Source organism: Monodelphis domestica, chromosome 1 (genome assembly GCF_027887165.1).
Source record: "Monodelphis domestica isolate mMonDom1 chromosome 1, mMonDom1.pri, whole genome shotgun sequence".
NCBI lineage: Eukaryota > Metazoa > Chordata > Mammalia > Didelphimorphia > Didelphidae > Monodelphis > Monodelphis domestica.
Window position 1 is genome coordinate 467378456 of NC_077227.1, and position 24771 is coordinate 467403226.

The 24771-nt window shown below is 44.0% G+C and overlaps 1 protein-coding gene and 1 long non-coding RNA gene across 3 annotated transcripts; one reads left to right on the top strand and one right to left on the bottom strand.

Annotated features, from left to right (window-relative positions):
• The first annotated feature begins 73 nt into the window (after window positions 1-73).
• LOC103106342 (uncharacterized) lies at window positions 74-15416 on the top strand. The gene is made up of 5 exons (XR_008915354.1): window positions 74-502; window positions 7330-7442; window positions 8278-8322; window positions 9279-9376; window positions 15232-15416. It is a non-coding gene; the product is annotated as an uncharacterized LOC103106342 (long non-coding RNA).
• GBGT1 (globoside alpha-1,3-N-acetylgalactosaminyltransferase 1 (FORS blood group)) lies at window positions 5265-24508 on the bottom strand. 2 transcript variants are annotated; one of them, XM_007475214.3, is made up of 7 exons: window positions 23819-24508; window positions 16361-16492; window positions 14828-14890; window positions 11302-11352; window positions 11167-11202; window positions 7125-7259; window positions 5265-6672 (listed from the first exon to the last, which is right to left on the bottom strand). In XM_007475214.3, the coding sequence occupies exons 2-7, from the start codon at window positions 16426-16428 to the stop codon at window positions 5988-5990; spliced, it is 1038 nt and encodes a 345-aa protein (XP_007475276.1). In that variant the 5' UTR covers window positions 16429-16492; window positions 23819-24508; the 3' UTR covers window positions 5265-5987. The 2 variants fall into 2 exon arrangements, with proteins under 2 accessions (XP_007475276.1, XP_001371267.1); XM_001371230.4 differs by lacking the exon at window positions 23819-24508 and adding an exon at window positions 23683-23808.
• Between the last annotated feature and the right edge of the window lie 263 nt (window positions 24509-24771).

Sequence of the window (24771 nt, forward strand, 5' to 3'; positions counted from 1 at the left end):
TCCCCGCTGCTGTGCCCCGCGCTGGGGGGCTAGGCACAGCTCGGCTCCGCCCCGGTTGGTGCCCTGGCAGCGCCGGGCTCGGAGAAGGGGGAGGGGACGTGGGGCGGAGCCGAGCGCTAGACCACCCCTCCCCATGCCCCGCCCCAGCAGGTGTAGGAAGAAGAACCCAGAGGGGCTAGGGAAGGTAGCCTGGCCCCCAAGGAACCTTATTCAAGGAAGGAACCCCGACAAGTGTCCACCGTTCGCCCTCAGACGGAACCTACGAGGCCAGTGCTCCGCAGGGACCTCGGGCTCCACATACACCCCTTTGACACCCTTTCCTCCCTCACGCACACACTTGCTCCTCCGAACATCTAGAGGGATTCCATTCTCGCTTCCAGGCACACAGAAGCTTATAAATTCTCGGCATACATGCGCTTACGGGATGTAGCGGAACATGTATAGGGCAACGCACAGATGGAGCATTCACCTGTGCACAGGCAGGACCATCCATCCGGATCAGGTCTGGAATCATCCTCGTTCACGCCCTTCGTATTACAGACAGGGGGAATGAGGGCGGGAGGAGAGGAAATGATTTGATAAGTCACACAAGTTAGGGCCAATGAAGGGATTAAAACCCAGGTCTCCTGCAGTCCAGTTCAGCTCTTTCTGCCATAAGTCTATGGCTCCCCAGAACTGTCCAAAGAAATGCAGGACATCACCGCCCCTCCCCCACCCTCTCTCTTCCATGCATAGTCTTTATTATAGAAAGCCAAAGCTCCATCCGATTCCACCCCCATCCGGTCCAGAAGGCAGGCTACACAATCTCACAGGCACTGCCTGTCACCCTCTCTGACTACTGGACACCCTCTCTGACTCTGGCTACTGGACAGTTCCATGCCCTGGGGAATTGTTTGCGTTCCATTCCAAAAACTTTCGGTTACGCTGGTAGCAGCTCTTGGGGACCTGGAAGAGAGCTCAGGATCCCCATTCCTTGGCAACAGACTCTCTCCACCTGACTCCCAACTGCCTCCGCCTCCCCTCCCCACCCAAACCAGTAGGCACCTGAGAGTCAGTCCCTTGTGGGCCTTCAAGTTGCCTGGAAACTGGGAAAAAATAAACCGGTTTTCTTGAGAAGGAAAGAGAGCTACCAGGTTCTCTCAACATAATCCAGAGGCAGAGAACAGAGAGGACTACTCTGCTTCCTTCAATTAGGACTCTACACTATGCCCACTACCCCAGTAGGTCTCTTTATTCATCCACCCTTCCCACTACCCCCAGGAATGACTTTAATGGCCTTTAGCAATTGTTTCCTCCTCCTTTATCAGAGGCTACCTAGGAAAGAGACAGAATGGACACATTCAGAGCAGGGCAAAAGGAAGAGTTTCTAAGGGTCCTTGTCTGTTCTGTACTATGCAGAGGATGTGGATGGTGTGGGAAGACAACACTGCCATGGGCTCAGCATGAAACTCTTGGGGTGGGAAATGAGCTAGTGCTGAGGTCCATTGAACCAGGGTAGAGATGGGTGCCTGGCAAAGTGAGGAGGAGAATAGGATGTGGCAGAAGAGAGGGTATCACTCCAGACTAAAGGCACTTATAGGGGGAAAAATAGCTTTCCTGTTTCATTGGCCCTCACTCCTCATCTAAGAGACAAAGGAGATCTGCCCTTTTCTATGACCTCATTAGCCTAGTATTGGCTGATGGAGGGGGATGGAGCCAGGGTATCTCACAAGGGAGTGGTCTCAAGCTCCAGATCACTGGGCCAAGTGCTATATTCAGTGCTACAGAATGTTTGTTGATCTTTACCAGTTGTTGATAAAGGGACACCCTAACAAGAAACGATAACTCTGTAGCTTCCTTCTGATGTCTTCAAGGCTATGTAGATGTCCATGGCTGATGGATCCCAGGCTAACCCAGCCTTTGGCAGGGAGCTCTGAAGGTCATATTAAGGCTAGGGTTAAGGAAAGAATCTTGAACAAGGCAGTCATGAGACCTGGCTTCTCTGGTCCTGTAACTGTGGGAGTTCAGGCAATTAACTTTCTTTCTCCTATTCTCATTAGTAAAATGGGGAATGGATATGTCATGACACCCTCGCATGTCTGATGTAAGGATCAAATAAAATGGAAAAATGTTAGTGTGATCTAGTTATTATGACTCCCTAGACCAGTAATGTTTGCTGAGCTGTAGAGATGGAAGGAACCTTAGGAAATAGAATGTCAAGAGTTGAGTGGAACCTTGAAACAACATGCATAGGAGCTGGAAGGGATTTCGAAAGGTAGAACAGAATTCCAGAGCTGGAAAGCTTAGAACATAATGCTGGAAGGGATCCTAAAGACCATCTAGTTGGATGTATTTCCTTACTCTTCATCTCTTTCCCCCTTTTTTCCCAGCCAAAGTGTGGATGTTTTTTTTCTGGTGCCATTAGAGCCATTATCCTCAGGTCATGGCTCCAAAGTCCAGTTGAATATGGGCAGAACTTCAGAGGCATTATCACACACATTTTTGCACATACATGCTTGAATATGCACGCAGGCTGGCTCATACGGGCTCTCTAGCAGCCCTCCCTTCCCGACATTTCCCCCACCCCTTTCCTTGGTGAAGCGGCCTGAGCCAGGTTGCCATGACAACAGCAAGGCCGATGCTGAGAGAGTGGGTCTAGTGGGGCCAACCCTAGTGGATATTTATGATGCGGCTGACAGGTGGAAATGAAAGGGGTAGGGGTGAGGGCAGGAAGAGGGAGGGGTCTGCAGAGGCAGGGAGTCACTCTCCCTCTCTCCAGTGCAATACTTTCTTTGAGCCCTGGGTGAGGGTGTGACAGAGAGCTTACTCCCCCAACCATGTGGGGGTTTTTAAGAGCCATCTGATTCTGGAACAGCACAGTATTCTCTCTCATTCCTTCATCAAACACTATCTCCTTCCCCCATCCAACACCTCCTACTAAGCTAAAGAACTGCTCCATCCATCAAATGCCTCCCACTACTCTAAATACTCTCACCCATCCTTTTTTCTTCTGTTCTTTCCTCCCTCTAATTCCCTCTCCATAACACTATCCATCAGTACATATCCCTTTCTTCCATCAAATCCATCCTATTCTTTAAGATTGTTCCTGAAATACCTTACCCATGACACAGAGGAACCTAAAGGTTGTAATGAGTATAAGGGACTGCTCAGTGGTACCACAGATCAAGCTTCCAAAGATAGATAGGAATTGGGGTTGAGCCCAGAGCCACATCTGATCTCTTGTTATTTGAAAGACCAGACTCTTTGCTTATTATTAACAATAATAACATAATAAGAGAAATGACTCACTTCACTTTCTTCACAATCATTGTGTGAGGTAGGTAGTACTAAGATTCTCTTCATTTGATAAATGATGACACAGGATTGAAGAGGCCAGGATTATAGTTCTCCTCCTCTTCCAGCAACTCTTTCCATCCCATATTTTATTTGTGATATAAAAAAAATGATTTGTCTACCCCAGGATAATCTATTGCCTTGCTTTAGCAACAGAAGGGGGAAGGGTCCTTGTTCTGGTTCCCTGCCCATCCAAAGCCAATCTTTCCCAGGCAGGAAGAGTGATTCGGTGGTCCTGCTCAAGTTCCAATGAGGTCAGGCTTTGTGTCCCCTGGGGTTGCACGCATGGGCTCTGCCTACCAAAGCCTGATGCAGCTTAATCATTCAATTATCCAGCTGGGGCAGGAGGGTGGAGGTGGGGAAAAGGGGCTCCAGTAACAGGGGCTACTGAGGCCCAGAAGACTCAGTGCAGTGTGGTAGAAGAGAGTAAGCAAGAATAGTACCAAGGACAGAGATTCTTCCTTCCTAGAACACAGGTCCCCTTCTCCATGTCCAAATAGTTACAGAATGTCACAGCTGGAAGGGGCTTAAGGGAAGCACTTGGATCCACTTTGTGGATCATAAAATTAGAGACTGAGCCTCATGAACTATGAACCCAGGTCTCTGGTTTCCAAATAGTATACTGAATCTTGCCTACCCTTCGGAACCCACATCAAACTTCCATCTTCTCCATGAATCCTCTCTTCTAGGAAAGATCTCTTCTGCGCAATTAACTCTAGTGGTTTCTTTTTGCCTTGAGGGATGAATATTAATTTCTGCTTGGCATTAAAAACCTGGGTCCTACTTACCTCATTATAGTTCCTTTTAAAGGATTTTTAACTCTTTCATCTCCTGAACCCCTTCCCCTTCTCACACCATTGGTGTTGGCATCCCCATAGCCACTATTTTGGATAAGTAGACATCAGTCATGCTCCACTTTAGTTTCTCCTTTCCTTACCTCACCCCACCTTTACTCCCTTCAGTATTACTGCTTTGTGAATATTCAAAAACCCCACTCCCCTTCAGTGTGAGAACCATAATCAAATCACCATTGCTATAGTTCCTGAAGAGGCATATCAAAACTACTCCCCCATATCCCTACTTGGCATCTTGGCAATATTCGAGGCTAAATTACCCTTTCCTTATTCCCTAATATGTGTTAGATTGTAACCTACTTGAGGATAGGGGATGTCTTTGCTTTTGTATTTTTACCACCAGGGCTTGGCACGTGGTTAAACTTAAATGCTTTTTCATTCATTCATTCATGAGCTAGTTATACAGTCCTTCTTGCTGTTCCTTGTATACTTTCCAGCTCTAGCCGTGGTGCCTTTGCACAGGCTGTGTCCTTCGTGCTTGGAAGATACTCCTTCATCTCCACCTCTAAGAATCCCTGTTATGGTTGAATCATATCTGACTTTTCATGATCCCATGGACCATAGCAATATCCATGGGATTTTCCTTTACAAGAATACTGGAGTGGTTTTTAATTTCCTTCTCCAGTGGAACCATTGGGTCCTTTTGTCAGGCAATCAGGGTTAGGTGACATGCCCCAGGTCACATGATTAGGACAGTGCCTGAGACTGGATTTGAACCCAGGACCACCCATCTCTAGGCCTGGCTTTCTATCTACTGCTGCTTCCCTGGCTGTTCCCCACAATATTTCTTCCTGCCACCACCTAGATCAGACCATTATCACCCCTTGCTGAGTAAGTAAGGTCCTAACCACATGTCTGTTCCAAGCCCAGTGGGAGGAATGGCTACCTTTATAAGAATATTGGTAGGAAGAACTAGGCGGATACTTCCAGCTATGTGACCCTGGGCAAGTCACTTAACCTCAATTGCCAATCCCTTACAGCTCTTCTGCCTTGGAACAAATACTCTGTATTAATTCTAAGATAGAAGGTAAGAGTTTTGTATTTTTTTAAAGATACTGGCAATAAAAACTCAAATCCTTCACGTGTACATAGAGTTTTACAGTTCACAAAGCACTTTCACATTTACATTCAGTCCTCACAACACAACTGTGAGGTCAGCAGGGAAATTTTTCTCCACATTTTACAAGTGGGTAGGCTGAGGTTCAGAGAGATAATAACTTGCTCTGTAGCCAACAGTAGTAAGCACCAAAGCCAGGGCAAGAACCCATGTCATTGTTTTTTTTTGTTTGTTACTACATTATTTCTAGAGTTTGAATTAGCTTCAGTTTTGTTCCTCTAGCTCAGCTTCATAAAAAACAATGGCTCACACCAGAACTATGAATTCTCTTGTCTAGGATTCCTCTCTTCTAGGTAACCAGTGTCTTCCTCTTGGCCCAGGCCATTTGTAACAGGAGGAAACTGTTTGATAAACTAATTCATATTAGCATGTTCTCACTCCCCTCAGCCATTTTTGTGGGTTGCTTAAAGAAATGTTATAAGTGTTAATGGTGGATTTCCAAACACTGTGACACCAAGTTGGATGGGAATGTTTTGAGTGAGAACAAACCTTGAAGGTAGCAGCCTATATAAAGTCACAAAGTTTCCTTTACATGGGACCTGTCTGTCCTTTAAAACACTCACTCCATGGCTTCCTTACTTCCAGTCCCATCCTTAGTACCCTCAGTGACCAGAGAAAGCCCTAGCTATCTCTGTCTCCCAATAGCCTTGGGGGAGAGCTGAAGGCCCCCCAGCCAGCCTCCATCAGTTCTTTAGGTTCATGGAGTCTTTGTCCAGTGTAGAGAAACGAATCAGCTTCAGGCTGGGAGGCTGGGGCTTCCTGTCATCCCAGAGGTACTCGGGGGACAGGACCTTGGAGGGCTTGTGGGAAATGAAGCGCCGGTTCAGGTGACTCTCCTCCTGCCAGGCAGCCATGATGCCATTGGCCTTGTCAGCCAGAATGGCCATGTGACAGCCCCCTGTGAACTCATAAACCCTTTCCACTCGACCACCAAAGACTGCTCCACCATAGTAGAAGTCTCCCTCACCATCAGCAACAAAAGCTGTGGATAGGGGCCTCCGTTCATAAGGGAATTGCCACCGTGGAACAGTAAAGTAGCCAGGGTGAATGGCAGCTACCAGGTCCCCTAAAGTCTCTGCACCCCAAGGATTCCAGAACACCATGTCTATATCAAGACAGTAGAGATAGTCTACCTCCCGGTGGCCCCTGGAGGCAATGAATTTGTTGATCGACTCCATTCTACGCATGGAAATTTCTTCCCAGTGGGAAAAGCCCTGGATGGGGATGACTGAGAGGTTTCTGCCAGGCCTCAGAGGAACGTGGGGTATTGCCTCTGGGTCATCAGTGAAGATATAATAATTCACCTGGAAACCTTGCATGAAGAATTCTTCAGCCGACTCCAGGAAACGGCGGACAAATCTTGTGTATCTGACAAATGGATACAGAGCAGGATAGGGCGTTATGAGATGTGATGGAAGAATAAAGAACTCATTCCTAGCTCCTTACCTACACTTTTATTATTCTCTCCACCTAGAATTCCTTCCCTTCTTCCTACCACCTACCTAATTCCTATTCATTTTTCAAAGTCCCACTAGAGCTCTCAACCTTAGCAATGACATCTCTAACTGAATGCTTCTCACTTTGGAAGAGGACAGAATCTAGAAACAGATCTTGTTTCTTTTAAGTAAACTAAAAGGTCCTCAAAGACAAGGACCATGCCTTTTTTTTCTATTCTCTCTACCCCACCCACCTATCCAGGGCCCAGCATATAGATTATAGTTGATTTCAAGTGGTTGAGAAGTAGGGAGGGCACAGGGAGAAAAGGCAAAATGCGAGAAAGAATTCCTGGTTACTCTTCTACCTCTCCCCCAACCTCTTACTTCCCAACAGCAAATGCTGTGACCCCTATGGTGAGATTCAGGGGTCGATAGGCATTATTCAGGAGCTCCGAGTTGAATGTTCCTTCAGAGACAATTGGAGCCAACCAGGGTGTAAGTGTCAGCACATCTTTGCGTCTAGTAAGAGAGAAGGGAGAAAATGTTGAAATCGATGTCCTTCCTTTCCCCTTTCCCCAATCCCTTCTAGAACACGGAGCAGGAATCCTGGGATTCAAGGTTCCAATGATCAGTTTGTATTTATGGAACTTACCTGTGAAAAGCACATTCCAAGATTGGCATGAAATCTGACTTCACTCAGAGGTAGGAATTTTACCTAGACTCTTCTTGTCCAGGGTCCTGCAGTCACTGAAAACCTTTGGCTATTTAAGCCACTTATGCCAGGGCTGGACCTTTAACTTCAACTCATTGCAAAAGGACTTTTACAGAAATGAGAGAGAAATCCCCCAAAGGGTCAGATTCTTTAAAGTAGTGAGGGAAGCCTAGTCAGAACAGGATGAGGCCACCAGATAAGAGTATTCCAGGGGTCACTGGCCAAAGCTGCTTTCTTCTCTCTCTGAAGGCGGAGTGACAGAATGAGTCGTAGAATCTCAGGGTTGAAAGGGAATTCAGAAGATCTTTAATTCTACCTGCTCCTGAACAAAAGTCCCCAACAGGCGGTCAGCCAGCCTCTGCCTGGAAACCTTTAGGGATGGGGAACCCATAACCTCCTGAGGTAGCAAAAAATCAAGTCTGCCTTCCTTTCAGCAGCTTTCGTGAATCTCTCCTAGTTCTGATCTATGGAGCTAAGCAGAAAGCTAATGTCTTCTTCAATTGTTTTGAGACAGTGATCAGGCTTACTCCTCTCCCTAGAACATTTTCTCTCTTTCAGGCTAGGTAGTACAGTGGATAAAGCACTGAGTCTGGAGGCAGGAAGACCTGAATTCAGATCTATTCTCAGACACTGGGAAAGTCATTTAACTACTATTTGTCTCAGTTTTCTTCATTTTAAAATGAGGCTAATAATAGTGACTCTCTGACAGGGTTGTTGTGAAGGATCAAATGAGATAATATTTATAAAGTGCTTAGCAGAGTGCTTGGCACAGAATCAGTGTTTAATAGATCTCCTTCCTTCCTTTCTTCTTTCCTCATATTGCAGAGATTCCGGACATTAAGCCATCCTGATTGATCTTCTCTGGCAATGGTTTGTATTTCTCTTTCTGAGACCCTTTCCTCCCTTCTGTGATGTTCCTCCCCCTCTCCCTTCAGACTCTTCCTTTTCACTCTCCACCCACTACTCCAGGCACTCATTCTGCCCCCTGGAGAAGATCTGAAATCTGTCACTTAGCCTTCAGTGTGAAAATCAGTCCCTTTCTTCCCTTTCCCAGGGAGGTTCCTACTGCAAGTCTGAACTCAAACTGAGGAATGAGTTTGGCTTCTCTGGGAAAGGAGTTCCAGACAGTAGGAAGCAGGTAGGGAAGAAAATTAGGGGACAGGGAAGACCCTCCCCTTCGTGATCTATTCATACTTTATGAATGAATGGGGGGTGACTACATTTTCATGTAGGATAACCCTGCCTCTAAGTGCAGGTTTTCTCATGGCAAATGAGCCCATCCCTGACTGTCCTCTGGGTGAGCCAACCCTCCCAATACAGACACAAAAGATTTACATCTGGCTCAGAATTAATATACTCTGATATTATCAGACTTTCCCTTTCTACCTAATATTTGAAGCTCCCTCAGCACCCTTTTCTTTAAAAATAACAACAACAAAAAACCACACCTTTTATCATAAAATCAATCCAAAGTATAGATTCCAAAGCAGAAGAGTAGGAAGGGCTAAGTGACTTACTCAGAGTCACACAGCTGGGAAGTATCCAAGGCCAGATTTGAACCCAGGACCTCCAATATCTGGGTCTGGCTCTTGAATCCACTAAGTCACCTGGCTGCCCCAACATTCTTTTCATCTATAGGATGAAGGAGTTGGGCAAGAGAGTGTTTAAGGCTCCTTCAGGCTCTGAATTCTATATTCTAAGTAATCCTTTCCAGTTCCAATATTCTACAATACTATTAGACAATGGTTGTATGAAAATAGAATTATATCACGTGAAAGCTGGAAATAACCTCAAAATTCATTGATTTCAATGTCCTCATTTAACAGAAAAAGGAAACTGAGTCTCAGAGGAAGAAAGACTTGCCCAATATCACGTGGAATCCCTGCCCACTGCTCTTTCCATTACTCCCAGCTTCCTATCTATGGTAATAAGTTTTCATAAATTTGGGGCAAAAGATCAATTACAGATCATCAAGTTCAATGATCCTTATTTAATTTTAGTTAGGTTTTTTTTTTTAAGACTAGATCTTTGACCTATAGACTGGAGGTCCTAGATTAAAATTTGACCTGGGAGGGGGTGGGGCAGCTGGATGGAGAGCCAGGCCTAGAGATGGGAGGTCCTAGGTTCAAACCTGGCCTCAGACACTTCCCAGCTGTGTGACCCTGGGCAAGTCACTTGACCCCCATTGCCTAGCCCTTACCACTCTTCTGCCTTGGAGCCAATACACAGTATTGATTCCAAGATGGAAGGTAAGGGTTTTTATTTAAAAAAAAAAATCTGACCTCAGACACTTCTTACCTGTGTGACCCTGGCAAGTCACTTAACCTCCCTTGCCAAGCTCTTACTGCTCTTCTGCTATGAAATGGATAAGCTAAGTTGAAGGTTGATTTTTTAAAATGTTATTATTTAAATTTTTTTCCCAGGGTTACATGATTCTTCTTGTTTCCCTCCCTTCTTACCTGCATCCTCCCAGAGTTGACAAGCAATTGCACGGAATTATACATCTATTATCATTCAAATCCTATTTCCATATTATTCATTTTTGTAAGAGTCATCTTTTTAAAAACTAAAACCCTAAAGCATATGCAAGGTAATGGCTTTTTTTAAAAGACTAGGTCTCCATATATATTTTTTAAAGCATTACCTTCTGCCTTGGAACCAATACACAGTTTTAATTCCAAGATGAAAGGTAAGGGCTAGACAGTGGAAGTTAAATGGCTTGCCCAGGGTCACACAGCTAGGAAGGGTCTGAGACCAAAATTGAACCCAGGACCTCCCATCTCTAAGTCTGGCTCTCCATCCACTGAGATACCTAGCTGCCCCTAATCTCTATATTTTTGTCCAGGCTGGAAATTCAGGGGCTACTAAGGGATCCAATACCTCTAATGATTGGCATGGAAATTGTTGCCTATTCAATTTCCCACTGGAGCTGCTCTGCCTCTCCTTAGAAAAACCTAGTTTTCAACTCCCTCCCCCATCCTCTCTAGCTCCTGGTGGGGGGCGGGGGGGGGTCGTTATTTTGATGCTGGATTTACTGCAGATATCCAATCCATTCAGCCCAGTTTGGCTCAGAATTTCCAAGTTCAAAAGATCTGCCTATCTTAGCTCCTCCTCACCAGTACAGGGATAACAGGTATGTATTAGAACACCCAGCAAGCTCTTGTTTTCTCCCTGAGGAAACTGAGGCCCATGGAGGGGAAGGGACTTGCTGAAGTTGGTTGTGGCTGAGCTGGGATTTGAACTTAGTACTCCAAATTCAGAGCTCTCAATACACCACCTATGTCCAAGATCAAGACCACTTTCTTCCTGGCTCTACTTGTCCTCAGGCTCCCAGGTTTTTTAAATACACACCATCACAGTCTAATTCATTATCATGTTTCATTCTGGAATGAGGACCTCCAAACAATCACCCAGTTTCCCTAGTTACGGCTGTGACCAGGCTAGCGTCTGGGGTGAAGGAGAGGGGTCGGGTAGACTCTTGTTGGCTATTGCTTGGAATGGTCCTCCTTCATGCCCACTCGGCTCCCTGGGCTGCTGCAGCTCTCCCTCTCTACAGAAAGGACAGGATTTCTGAAGGTTCTAAAGCAATGAATGAGGCTCCCCTGGCCAGGGAGAGAACTGATCTATCATGAAGCACCTCCCCCACCTCCCCACTCCCCCATTCCCACCCTCACCAAGTCCATTTAATTTCCCACCCATCCGACAGTGACTTACTGCTGCTCTAACAACTTGGGCTGAGGATAAAGTAATCTGTAAGGAAAGATAAACAAGGCATGAGGTTCAGACTCAAGACTTGGCTCTGCCAATTCAGACTCCTGTCAAGACAGGAAAAAAGGGAACTCTTCTTACTGGGGAAACGGTCGAAATTTCTTTTCTTCTGTGGCCGGCAACTTCATAGAACTGCATCAGAGGAGATAAAAAAGGAATGAGATTTTAGGCTTTCTGGTCCTTTAGGAAGGGGTGAGGATGCTTTAGGTGGACATTTATAAGGCATACCATGAGGGCTGTCCCAAGATCCTGGCTAAGGTCATCCCATTCTCCTACCTGCTCTGATGTTTCCACCATTAGTCAGTGACTTCTATTGGTTAGTAATCAAGGTAACAACAACAATAAAGGTATCAAGTACAGTGGATAGAGAGCCAGAGAGCCAGGATGATATTGGTTTGTCATGACTGACAAATCCTGTCTGTGTGACCTTAGGCAAGTCATTTTCTTTCATTGTTTTTTTTTAAAGCCCTTACCTTCCATCTTAGAATCAATATTCTGTATTGGTTCCAAGGCAGAAGAGTAGTAAGGGCTAGGCAATGGGGGAGTTAAGGCAGAAGAGTAGTAAGGGCTAGGCAATGGGGGAGTTAAGGCAGAAGAGTAGTAAGGGCTAGGCAATGGGGGAGTTAAGGCAGAAGAGTAGTAAGGGCTAGGCAATGGGGGAGTTAAGGCAGAAGAGTAGTAAGGGCTAGGCAATGGGGGAGTTAAGGCAGAAGAGTAGTAAGGGCTAGGCAATGGGGGAGTTAAGGCAGAAGAGTAGTAAGGGCTAGGCAATGGGGGAGTTAAGGCAGAAGAGTAGTAAGGGCTAGGCAATGGGGGAGTTAAGGCAGAAGAGTAGTAAGGGCTAGGCAATGGGGGAGTTAAGGCAGAAGAGTAGTAAGGGCTAGGCAATGGGGGAGTTAAGGCAGAAGAGTAGTAAGGGCTAGGCAATGGGGGAGTTAAGGCAGAAGAGTAGTAAGGGCTAGGCAATGGGGGAGTTAAGTGACTTGCCCAGGATCACCCAACTAGAAAGTGTCTGAGGCCAGATTTGAAGCCAGGACCTCCCATTCTCTAGGTCTGGTTCTCTAGTCACTGAGCTACCTACCCAGCAGCCTCCAAGTCATTTTCCCTCTTAGTATTTCAGACAATTTGAAGCTGAAGAAGATGTGCTAACCTGGGTTGGTAAAGGGAGTTTCCTCATATATCAGTGGAATCACAGATCCAATCCCTAGGACTGATAATAGTAGCTGACATTTTATATAGCATTCCAAAGGAAAAAATAAATTTGCATATGTGATTCCAGTTGACCTTCACATTTAGAGCTAGATACTATTATTATTGTCCCCACTTTACAGGTGAAGAAAATGAGGTCGAGATGTTGAATGACTTACTTATCTAGGATCACCCCCCCGCTAGTAAGTATTGGAGGTGAAATTTGAAGCCAAATCAAGAGATTACAAATTTAAAGTTGAAAGGGACCTTGAGAGCCATTAAGTCCAACCCTCGAATTTTGCAGATGGAGAAACCAAAACCCAAAGAGGTAAATGACATGTCCAGGGTCATATAAGGTGTCTGAGGTGGGATTCAAACAAAGGTCTATCAGATTACAATTCTGCCTGTTTCACTATGCATCATTTTATGCTGCCTCTAAATGGGGTTTTTAGTTTCCCAAAGCCCCTGCCTAAAGTGTTCCTAGGAGAGGGTATGGGTGCGAAGGGTGAGTGAGCTGGCGAGCAGGTCACTGTGACTCCCACAGATCACCTGGCCACATATTTCTCAGGGAATTGAACTGATCATGCAGGACTAGAAACATGGGGTGCTAGGATGATGGGAGCATGAGTTTAGAGCTGAAAGGGTCCTTTGGGGCCAGCTAGTACAAATTCCTCATTTTCCAGATACTAAATCCGACAAGTCCCACAGGTAGTAAGAGTCAGGACAGGGCATCACGTCCTTGTGGAATATAGACGGAGGCCCTCTGCAGAAACAAAACAAGAGTCAGTTTGGTGTAGTGGGAAGAACGTTGGCCTAGGATCAGGAGACATAGGTTCAAAACCCACCTCTATTACTTCATAGCTCTGTGGCCCTAAACAAGTCACCTAGTCAAATGAGATAATATTTACAAAAATCATTTAGCAAGGTGCCTGGAACATAGTAGGTGTTGTATAAATGCTTATTTGCTTTCCTTCCCCCTTAATTGCTCTGAGCCTTTATTTTCTCTTCTGCAAAGTGGGAACAATACCATTTGTAATGTCTCTGTAACAGGGTTGTCATGAAGAAGATAATATCATTACTTGGGCAGGCAAGCTGGGTGCCTCAGTGGATGGAGAGCCAGGCCCAGAGATGGGAGGTCCTGGGTTCAAATCTGGATCAGACATTTCCTAGCTGTGTCGCCCTGGGCAAGTCACTTAACCCCCATTGCCTAGCCCTTACCACTCTTCTGTCTTGGAACCAATAGAGTATTGATTCTTGGGCAGAAGATAAAGGTTGTTTTTTTTTTAAGAGGGGGGAAGGGGGACAGAGAGAGAGGAAGAGAAAAGGAGGGAGGGAGGGAGAGAGAATGAGAGGAAGAGAAGAAGAGAGAGACGGGGAGAAAGAGAGAGAGAGAGGGAGAGAGAGACTGAGGAGAGAGAGACAGAGAAAGAGTACATGTTTGTGTGCATGTTCGAATTCTCACACACACATGCAAGCAGAATCAGGAGAGATGACAAAGTTTACATGGGAGAAGGAGTATCTGATTCTTGCAGGAAGAGGGGTTTTGAAATAAGATGCTACATGGCAAGGTGCTTTTTAAGTTGCTAAAGCACTAACTCCATATATAAAGTAAGAAAAAAGGTTACCACCGGAGATCCTATAGTCATTTGAATGAAGAGGCAGATGGAAAAAGTGATTTGTGTGAGGTCAAGGAGCAAACAATTTTTTAAAATTTTATTTATTAAGGAGCAAACTATTGATAGAGCTTGGATCTGAATCCAGGTTTTAGGGCTGCACTAGCTTCTCTATCTTTTTCTTTTCTCTATCTTTGTCTCTGTGAGTGGGAGCTTTTTACCTAATCTGAAGGAAGAGAGGGTGCTTGCTGGTGACAATATCCACAGTAACTCCTGTACCGCTAATGCTTCAGATTTACAAAGAACTTTCCTAATAAAGCCTGTGTCATCAGTAGTGTACTGTCATCTCAATTTCATAGATGAGGAGAGGGAAGCTCAGATAACTAATGATATCCCCAAAGTCACATAGCTCACATCAAAGCCTAAGAGCAAACCTAGGTTTTCTTTTTTTTAAAACCCTTACCTTCTGCCTTAGAATCAATACGGTGTATTGATTTCAAGGCAGAAGAGGGGTAAGGGCTAGGCAATGGGGGTAAGTGACTTGCCCAGGGTCACACAGCTAGGAAGAGTCTGAGGCCACATTTGAATCTAGGACCTGAACCTGGCTCTCAATCTGCTGAGCTACCCAGCTGCCCCAAATGTAAGTTTTCCAATTCCATGACCAGTAAGTAGTCTTTCTGTCACGATGCATTCTTCCCTGAGTAACCTAAGGAAATAAGCCAATCCTATGTCCTTACAAAACATCCAACAACATTCTGAGAAATTCATTATCTTTATTCTACACCCCAAACCAACTCAATACTTACAAGGCTTCTGGGCAGGGAAGGTAATATGGGAGGTAATGGACAGACCAGTTCCAGGTTAACATCCTGAAAGAAAACAGATCTGATAAGACATGACCCTTCAGAGACAAAGAATACTTGCTCAGAGAAAAATTAATTTTATCAATCACATATTCTGGGAATCCCTGGGCCACTCGTTCAAACCTGTTGTCAAAATGAGTCAAAGTTAGTTGTTAGCAAATGGCTGGATTAGAGAAAAGCAATTTGGATTATTTTGGTAGAAGAGCTAAGTGGGAAATGGAGGAAGTACAGAACACACTCTCAATGTCATGGTTCCAGGACATTCTTTATAGTACTTATAAATGACTCACTTATAAATTGCTTCTCTTGATGTGAATAGGCTCTGCTCTCCTATCTTCTTTGCCCAGGTCCTCTCCCCATCTGCTGAAGCCCCAGCTTTCCTGGCCATCCAGACTGCAGTTTCTACAGCCTCAGCTAAAGAAGAATTCTCAGTGCTATAGATTTAGGGACGAAATATGTTCCCGGCATCCCCATGTAAAATGACTCTCCCCCACTCCACACAAGTGTTATTTAAAACAAAATTGGGAGTCGATAGTAACATTACATTTTTTTAGTTTATAAACAATATTGTGTATTGGTTCCAAGGCAGAAGAGCAGTAAGAGTTAGGCAACTGGGGTTAAATGCTTTGCCCAGGGTCAGGCAGATTTGAATCTGGGACCTTCTTCCTTTAGGCCTGGCTCTCAATCAGTGCCATTAATTTTAAGGTCCAGATATATTGTGGGTTAAAATGAGAAACGTAACCATCATGAATAACACAATTTCTGTGCAAAAATGCATTCTCATCTCCAAACAACCATCCCTCACAGAACCTATTTGTAAATAGGGTGCTACTTCAATTTATTTCCCTTTATTTGGCAAGCTATTTCATCCTTAATCTCTCTTTCTCTCTCCCCAACCCTGTGTCCATCCATCCTTCCATCCATCCACCTACTTTCCTACCTACCTATCTATCTATCCATCCCTCTCCTTCTATTCATCTATCTATTCATCTATCTATTCATCTATCTATCTATGCCTCTCTCTCTCTATCCACTCATCTATTCCTCTATCTATATTTATCTGATATACCATAGGACCAACCTATAAGAGATTGCCCCCCTTCTCCACTCAGGTAGAGACTCCTAGCCATTCATGGTTTGGGGTTCCCCCCCTCACTCTCCTTTCCTCCCCACCTCCCACTCCACTGCCACTTCCACTGGCATCAGCCCCCCATCCTCTTTGCCCCTTCTTTTCCTCTAAATAAAGCTTTGTTGTACTACTTCATTCTCGAGGTCTCATTTGTCTCAATGGCAGATTGACACTATCTATGTATCTGTTTGTTTGTCTGATTGTCTGTCCATCTATCTGCCTGTCCATACACCTATCTAATCTATCTATAATCTGACTCAGTCCCTATTAGGGAACTGGTGAGTGGGAGGTCAGTGTAAGCAATCAGGTCTACACAAATTGTCCTCAGGATGTCAGATTACACTTACCAAATGACTAAGAAGATGCTGAGTAAGGTGAGGGTGATGGCTGCCAGCAGCATGCTTCTCCAACGCATTGCTGCTGATCTTGAAGGTTGGTTCCAGCGTTGTCGAGCCTGACGTGCCGTCTTCTACAGCCTTCTAAACAGGGGCACAGGCAGAGAAAAATTCACAGCCCTGTTCTCACCCTGCTGCTAAGCGGGGGGGGGGGGGGGGGGGGGGGGGGGGGGGACCCTCTCTCGGTACCTGTCTGACAGAAAGAAAGCTTCCCCCTTTGCCTTGGGAAGCTTCTCTTGATTTCCCCACAATTGCTAGGGCCTTCCCCAATTTACTTTGTATTTTTTTATTTATGTGGGTATTGTCTCCCTTGATAAAATTTGTTCTCCCTCCCCAGTCCCTTGGAAGATTCATCAAAAGAAAACAACAACCACAACAACAAAATTCCCCAAAATGTAATTCTCGAGAGTAGGGACTGGTTCATTTGGGCCTTTGTTTCTCCAAAGTACTTAGCATAGTCTGCCACATAGAAGGCACTTAATAAATGCTTGTTATTGTTGTTCAGTTGTTTCAGTTGAGTCTGACTCTTTGAGATACCATTTGGGGTTTTCTTGGCAAGGATACTGGAGTGGTTTGGCATTTCCTTCTCCAGCTCATTTTACAGATGAGGAAATTGACCCCAGCAGGACTCAACCAGGGCCACAGAACTAGTCTGAGGTCAAATTTGAACTTAGGAGATGAGTTCTCTTGACCTCAAGTCTGGTACACTCTGCACTGACAGATAGCTGCTCCAACTGATTGATCAACTGAATAGCCTCTTAGGATAGGAATGATAAGGCCTGGGTTCTCCCACAGGGTACCTGGCCCAGTCACAGGCCTAGTACTTCTCCTTAGGATATCATCTCCCCAACACAATTTTTCACAGGATTTCTTTTATTATCAGGGATTTCTTTTCTCAGAAATCCAAAGGAAAATTTCCCTTACAGCATGACTCTTCCCCTCTATGAATTAAAAGAAATTATTGGACTTTGGGAATGTTTCAAAACTTTAACTTCAGCCCCAGATTGAGCCTTGACCTAGTGCACACACAGGCTGACCCTCTAATTCTAGCAATGTTGTACTGTGGTTGTTGGATTTTTGTCAGAGGGAGGCCTTGGGGTCAAATCTCAGGCCTGTCAATTATTACTTGTTTCATTTTGAACTAATTTCTTAAACTGTAAAATGAAGAGCATAAAGCAGGCCTCTCAGGTCCCTAAATCTAAGATTTTATAATTCCTGATCACAGATTGCATCATTGACTTCAGTTTGACCAATGACTAAACCCAAACATAGAATCAGAGCAATGGAAGAAATCATATATATCTTCTTTTTTTTAACCTATACCTTCTGTCTTAGAACCAATACATTGTATTATTGGTTCTGAGGTGAAGAAGAAGGTCTAGGCAAGAGAGGTTAAGTGACTTGCCCAGGGTCACACAGCTAGGAAGTATCTGGGGCCATATTTGAACTTGGGACCTCCTATGTCTAGGACCAGCTCTGAATCCACAGATATACCTACATGACTCCCCATATATATCTTTTAATCCAATCTCCTGCCTAGGCAGTTATCTTGAAAAGATAAAACCCTCATAGGGACCAGACAAGAGTGTGAACATCTCATATCTTCCTGATCACTGTGTCTGGCACATAATAGGAGCTTAATAAATATTTATTGAATGAACGAATTTTTGTATAGCTAGGATTATACATTAGGAGCTATTGGACCCATCTCTCAACATTCTGCCCACAATGTTGTCCTGCACTTATCACACTCCTTATTCAACATTCATTTTATATCTCCTGGTATTAGTCATTTTCTCAAGGAACTCGTCCTTTTTTCTAGACTCTGATCTCCTAGAGGACAGGACCATGTTTCATTCATTTGTGTCCTTCTCAGTGCCTAACTTGGGACTCAAATATAGTGGGTGATCAGTAAATGTCTGCTGGATTGTTGGTTGAGTGACCCACACCCTAAGATAATTGAGGCAAAGATTTAGAGTTGGAACAGACCTTGCAGTTCATCAAATCCACCACTCCTTATTTTGTAAATTTGGAAACTAAGACCTAGAGAAATTAATGACTTGCCCAGGATCCCATAGCTAATAAGCATCTGAAGCAGGATAAGAACCTAGGTTTTCCTGACTCCAGATTCAGAGATCTCTCTTGTTATTCAGTCATTTCAGTCACCCAATTCTTCATGAACACATTTGAGGGTTTCTGGACAAAGATAATGTGTAGCTCATTTTACAGATGAGGAAACTCAGGCAAACAGGGTTAAGTGGCTTGTCTAGGGTCACACAGCTAGGAAGTGTCTGAGGGTTGGATTTAAACTCATGAAGATGAGACTTCTTGACTCTAGGCCTAGCATTCTATCCCGTACACCACCTAGCAGCCCCATAGAACTCTCTACTCCACTTAAATGAAGGCAGTTGTCTCCACCAGGGTCCCAAGATGGATTTCAGTACAGCAGGACACATTCCTCAGGCCCTGGGAACATCACTGATCAATGTGATTTGGCATGAACTCCTTTAATTCTACCAAAGCCTCCATGGCCAAGGTATCTCTGTGCCTGGTTTCTATTCCTGATGCTCTAAGTTTGGTCCTGATTCTAATATCTATGGGTCAAAGAAGAACAGGTATCAATCTGTGCTAAGAATCAACTGAACTTAACCTTTAAGTCTAGTGTTGACCATAGGAGGTGAGGTCTTGAGGGTACAATGGAAAAGAATCTGGGATCTAAAGTCAGAGGGACTAAATTCCTATTCTATGTCTTGAATTCGTTACTTGCGTCACCTTGGGAAAAGCTCTTAACTTCCCCAGACTGGCTTCCTTATCTGTAAAAGAAGAGGGTCAGAGCAGATTGCATCTTAGGACCCTTTCCAGGACCATCACTGTTCCTGTAGGCTTAGAGACCTTCTAGAGACCAGAGAAGCTCTGCCTCTCCACCAACCAAAAGCAGACTTCTCTTTCAGGCCTCTTATCTGCTCTCTTTTATGCTGTACTAAACACCAGTGGGTCCAGGGATACCCACCTTCAGGAGGTGGTGAAGTCTGGCAAACAGTTTCTACCCTGATGTCAGGCTCATACTGAGTGTCTGATCACTAGGGTCTCTCCCAAAGGTTCAAGGACTGGATTTTACTCGCCTACACTCCTACTGGTTTGCCTGCTTTTCAGGATTCTGTCCCAGGTCCTCTTCTTTCTCCCTCTATACTACTGCATCTGGTGATCAGCTCCCATGGACTTAATGATGTTTCGCAAATCTACCTCTCCTGCCCCAACTTCTCTGCTGCCAGAAAATCTGCTGCTTGAATCTCCAAGTGCCTTTCAGGTACCTTTAACTGGATGTATAGTAGACATATTAAACTCATGCCCAAAACAGAACTCAGTATTTTTTCCCCCTAAATACTCTCTACCCTCTTGTCTTCCCTATTATTTGTCAAGGGCAACTCTCTATCCTCCCAGTCTCTCAGGCTTGTAAATCTAGGATTCACCCTGGATTTCTCACTTCTCTCACTCCCCCATATCCAATCTGTTGCCAAGGTCTGTTCATTGTTCCTCTGAAACATCTCTTGAAAATACTGCCTTCTGAAATGCAAATTAAAACAATGCTGAGGTGCCACCTCATACCTATCAAATTGGCCAAAATGACAGTAAAGGAAAATGATCAATGCTGGAGGGGATGTGGCAAAATTGGGACACTAATGCATTGTTGGTAGAGTTGTGAACTGATCCAACCATTCTGGATGGCAATTTGGAACCATGCCCAAAGGGCAATAAAATTTTGCATACTCGTTGATCCACTACTAGATCTGTATTCCAAAGAGAAAGGAAAAAAGGGGGAGAGGACATAATTATATATATATATCAATTGGGGAATGACTGAACAAATTGTAGTATAAAATCACGATGGAATACTATTGTGCTATAAAAAATGATGAGTAGGATGATTTCAGAAAAAGCTGGAAAGACTTAAATGAACTGATGAAGAGTAAAATAAGCAGAACCAGAAGAACATGGTCGCAGTAACAGCAATATGATATGATGATCAACTGTGAAAGAGCTATTCTCAACAATACAATGATCACTGATAATTCTGAAGGACTTATGACAAAGAATGAGATCCATCACCAGAGAAAGAACTGTTGGAGTTGGAATGCAGATCTAAGCATACTATTTTCACTTTAATTTATTTGTGTTTTTTATTTCAGGGTTTTGGTTTTATATGAATATTCTCTTACAACAATGAACAATATAGAAATATGTCTTGTATGATAATATCTGTAAAACCCAGGTCAAATTGCCTACCATCTCTGAGAGAAGGTAGAAAATTTAGAATTTATTAGTTCAGAAAACATATGTTGAAAATTATTATTATATGTAATTAAAAAATAGAATATTTAATAAAAAAAAGAATATGCCCCCTTTCTGTTACAGCCACCACTCTAGTACAGACCCTTATCACCTTTAAGAGCTTGCTGGTGGGTCAGCCTGCCTTGTCTTTCCCCACTTGATTCCATCCCTCCATTCAGTCACCAAAGTGATTTTTCTAAAGAGCAGGTGCAATCCTATCACCCTTCTACTCAACAATCTCTAGTGACTCCCAAACTCCTATTGTCTTTAGGATCAAATACAAAATGCAGTGAAAACCCTTTATAACCTAGTCTTCTTCTTCTTTTTTTTTTATAACCTAGTCTTCTTAAGCCTTCCTCCCCATCAGGCTCTTTTCCATCCAGTGACAATGGCCTCTTGACTATTCTACAAACAAGACAATTGGTCTCTTAGCTCTGGGAATTTTCTCTGGCTGTCTCCCATATTTCTGGAATGCTCTTTTTCTACCCTTCTGACTGCTAACCTCCCCGGGTTCTTTTGAAGATTCAACTAAAATTCTACCTTCAACAGGAAGCTTTCTTTCCTCAAACTATCTTAATTCTAGTGACTTCCCTCTCTATGAGTCTATATCCCACTATACATTATCTCTCATTTATTCTGTATATAACTTGCTTTGTGTATATTTGTTTGCATGTTATCTCCTCCACTGAATTGTAAGTTTCTTGAGGACATGGATTGGTTTTTTGTGTGCCTCTTTTTGTGCTCCTAACACTTATGAGCCTGACAGTGCCTGACACATAGTAGGTACTTAATGAATGTTGTTACCATATCTGCTACTCCCCAGATAATAAAGGTAACCAACTCTTCCTTGACAGTTCTGATGTGATGCTGCCCACCTCTTATGGTAAATGGCAAGTTCATTACAATTTTTCATAATGATGTCCCTTTTTTTAAAAGGCATGGGGAGGAATACATGCCTGGATTCACCCTTTCTTCATCATTCTGAGGAAAAAATAGTTGATTAAGTCAATCAATCAGAAAGAAGTTAAAATGCCTACTAGTAGTGGCCCTGTGTTAGTTGCTGGGGATACAAAAAGAAAAACGGTTCCAAACTACTCTTACTCTCAAGGGGCTTACATTCTAACAAGGCAACAAATTTACATATATAAATATATACAGACTAGATATATAAAGGATACAAGGTAGTTTGGGGATGGAGGGCCTTAGAACTAGGCTCCAGGTGGAGGATCAGGGCCATGGAGTTAATGCTACATCAGGATTGATTTTTTTAAAAGACCTCTTCTGTTATAGACTCTTTTGACAGTCTAGTGAAGTCTATGGACCTCTTCTCAGAATAATAGTTAAAATAGGGGGCAGCTGAGTAGTTCAGTGGATTGAGAACTGGGCCTAAAGAGGGGGAGTCCTGGGTTCAAATATGATCACAGATACTTCCTAGCTGTGTGATCTTGCCCTGTTGCCTAGTACTTTTTCTTTTTTCTGCCTTGGAACCAATACACAGTATTGATACTAAAATGGAAGTTAAGGATTTAGAAAAAAAAAAAGCTAATCTGATTCAATCTCATCCATTTTAAAAATGAGGTAACTGAGATCCAGAGAAGGGAAATAACTTGTCCATCATCCTACAGCTAGTAATGACAATCAAGATTTGAACTCAGGGGGCAGCTGGGTGGCTCAGTGGACAGAGAGTCAGGCCTAGAGATGGGAGGTCCCAGGTTAAAATCTGGCCTCAGGCACTTCCTAACTGTGAGACCCTGGGCAATTCACTTAACTCCCATTGTCTAGCCCTTAATCGTTTTCTGCATTGGAACCAAAACACAGTATTGATTCTAAGATGGAAGGTAAGGGTTTAAAAAAAAATGATTTGAACTCAAGTCTGATTTTGCATCCAATATTCTTTCCCCTACACCATGCTGCTTTTCTCCTTTAATTTCCTCATCTATAAAATGAGAATAATAACATCACATTCCTTACAAAGCTATTGTAAGGGCAAAAGATAACATATCTAAGAAATGCTTGCAAACCTTAAAGTACTATATAAAAGCCATCATCATCATCATCCTTATTTGCTTTTTCTTATCACTAAAGGTAGTAGACTGAAAAATCAGATTTCCTGGGAAATTAATTCTCAATTCCTCTTAGAGGCTGTGCTAGTGCACCAGATTTTGGTTATTTGTAGCAGGTCTAGTCAGTGAGAGACCAATCCTCCCTTTTGCTGACACCCCCAGGATGCTTTGACAGCTGGCAGTCTGGGTACAGTTGAAACTGCAGAGAACCTTTGGGGTTTATATGGTTAGCTTCCAAGCTCTCTACTGGGAGGCAGAGGTGGGAGATTGGTAAAATCTGTGGGCTTGAATTATTTTTAAGCCATTTCTGCATGTGTCTGGTTCCCACAGAACAGGCTAAAGTCCCTAGAACCTGGAATCCTTTATCGAAATTCTAGTCTCTGGCACCCCAAAAATATGGGGTGATAGAACCAAGCCCTTCCTGGGAGCCAGGGTTCTAGTTCTAATGTTTTAACATTATCTTGCTGTGCTGCTTTGAGGATTATTTCACCTTCCATTCCCCAATCTATTTCCTAATCAGCCTCCCAAGGGGTCTGTGGATTGATTACAGAGAGTCTGTGATCTTGGAAAACATCCATGTTATTGTTTTCAGTAACCTTTGGTTTCCTTTGTACCCTTTCTATTTTGTTACTTATTTCCTTTGTGTAATTTCATGCATTTAAAAATCACTCTGAAAAAGGGAGTTCACAGGTTTTTCCAGATTGCCAAAGGGATCCAACACACAAATAAGATTAAGAATTTATACATTAGACAGCTCTAAGATTCTAGCATCCATTAGAGGAATACATTTTCAGAGACTGTACTTAAAAGGAATCTGTGGTGGAGCCATGTCGTTCTTCCTGTTCCCCTCCCCCAGTTGCTAGAAGCCCTGGGCCAGCTTACCCCCTTCCAGGCTTGCTCACCCAGGCAATCCCCTTCCTTTGTGATTAGAGACTGGCAGAGGAGCCAGGTCCTGCTAGCCTCTCCAGGAAGGATTTTCCTACCCAGATAGAAGATACTCTCATGCGCCCCAACTCACCCCTAAGCCTGGGGAGGGCAGCGAGCAGTAGTGAAAGGTAGATAGATAGACAGGCAGGCAGGCAGGCGGCTGGGAGGTGGGCAAGCTGGCTAGTTGGTGGGCAAGCAAGACGGACTTTAGGGATCTGTTCCGAGAAGGGCTCAGGCAGCAATCTTGCTTCAGCCGGCTTTAGCAGGACCTCAATTTGCCTTATCCCTCGATGTCCTTGGCGTCACAAGCACCGGGGTTCGGAGAATCCAGGCTCTTGGCACATCAGTCCTGCAGTAGTAGCAGCAGCAGCAGCAGCAGCAGCAACAGCAGCAACAGCAGCAGCAGCAACAGCAGCAGCAGGAGCTCTCCTCTGCCTAGATCAGGAAGGAGCCACCGCCCCAACCCTCCAAACTGCTGTAATCCAGAACTGCCTGACCTCTGGTCTTGGTCGATTTTATTAGCAAAGCAGATTGATTCATTTGCTGTTGGCCCAGCCAATGGGCCTTTTCTCCTCCTCTTTTTTCCTCTGGGCTGGGATTGAGGCAAGGGGGGAACAGCTTTGTTTCTCCTTCCGGCTAAGGAAGAGAGAGAGGGATGGAATGAATGCCAAAGGGAGGGAGGCAGGTGGGAGAAAGTAGGGGGAGGGAAAGAAGCTAGAGGCATTCACCTTTTCTGGAGAGAAATCACTGTGTAGAAGAATCTTAACAGCCTCTATCTTACAGAGTTGTTTTGAAGAATCAAATAAGAACATTTGTAAAGTGCTTAACACAGTGCCTGGCACATAGTAAGCACTTAATAAATGTTTGTTTCTTTCCCTTATCCTATTTTTTTTTAACCCTTACCTTCCATCTTAGACTCAACACTATGTATTAGTTCCAAGGCAGAAGAGTGGTAAAGGCAAGACAATGGGGGTTAAATGACTTGCCCAGGGTCACCTAGTTAGGAAGTGTCTGAGACCAAATTTGGACCTAGAACCTCTCATC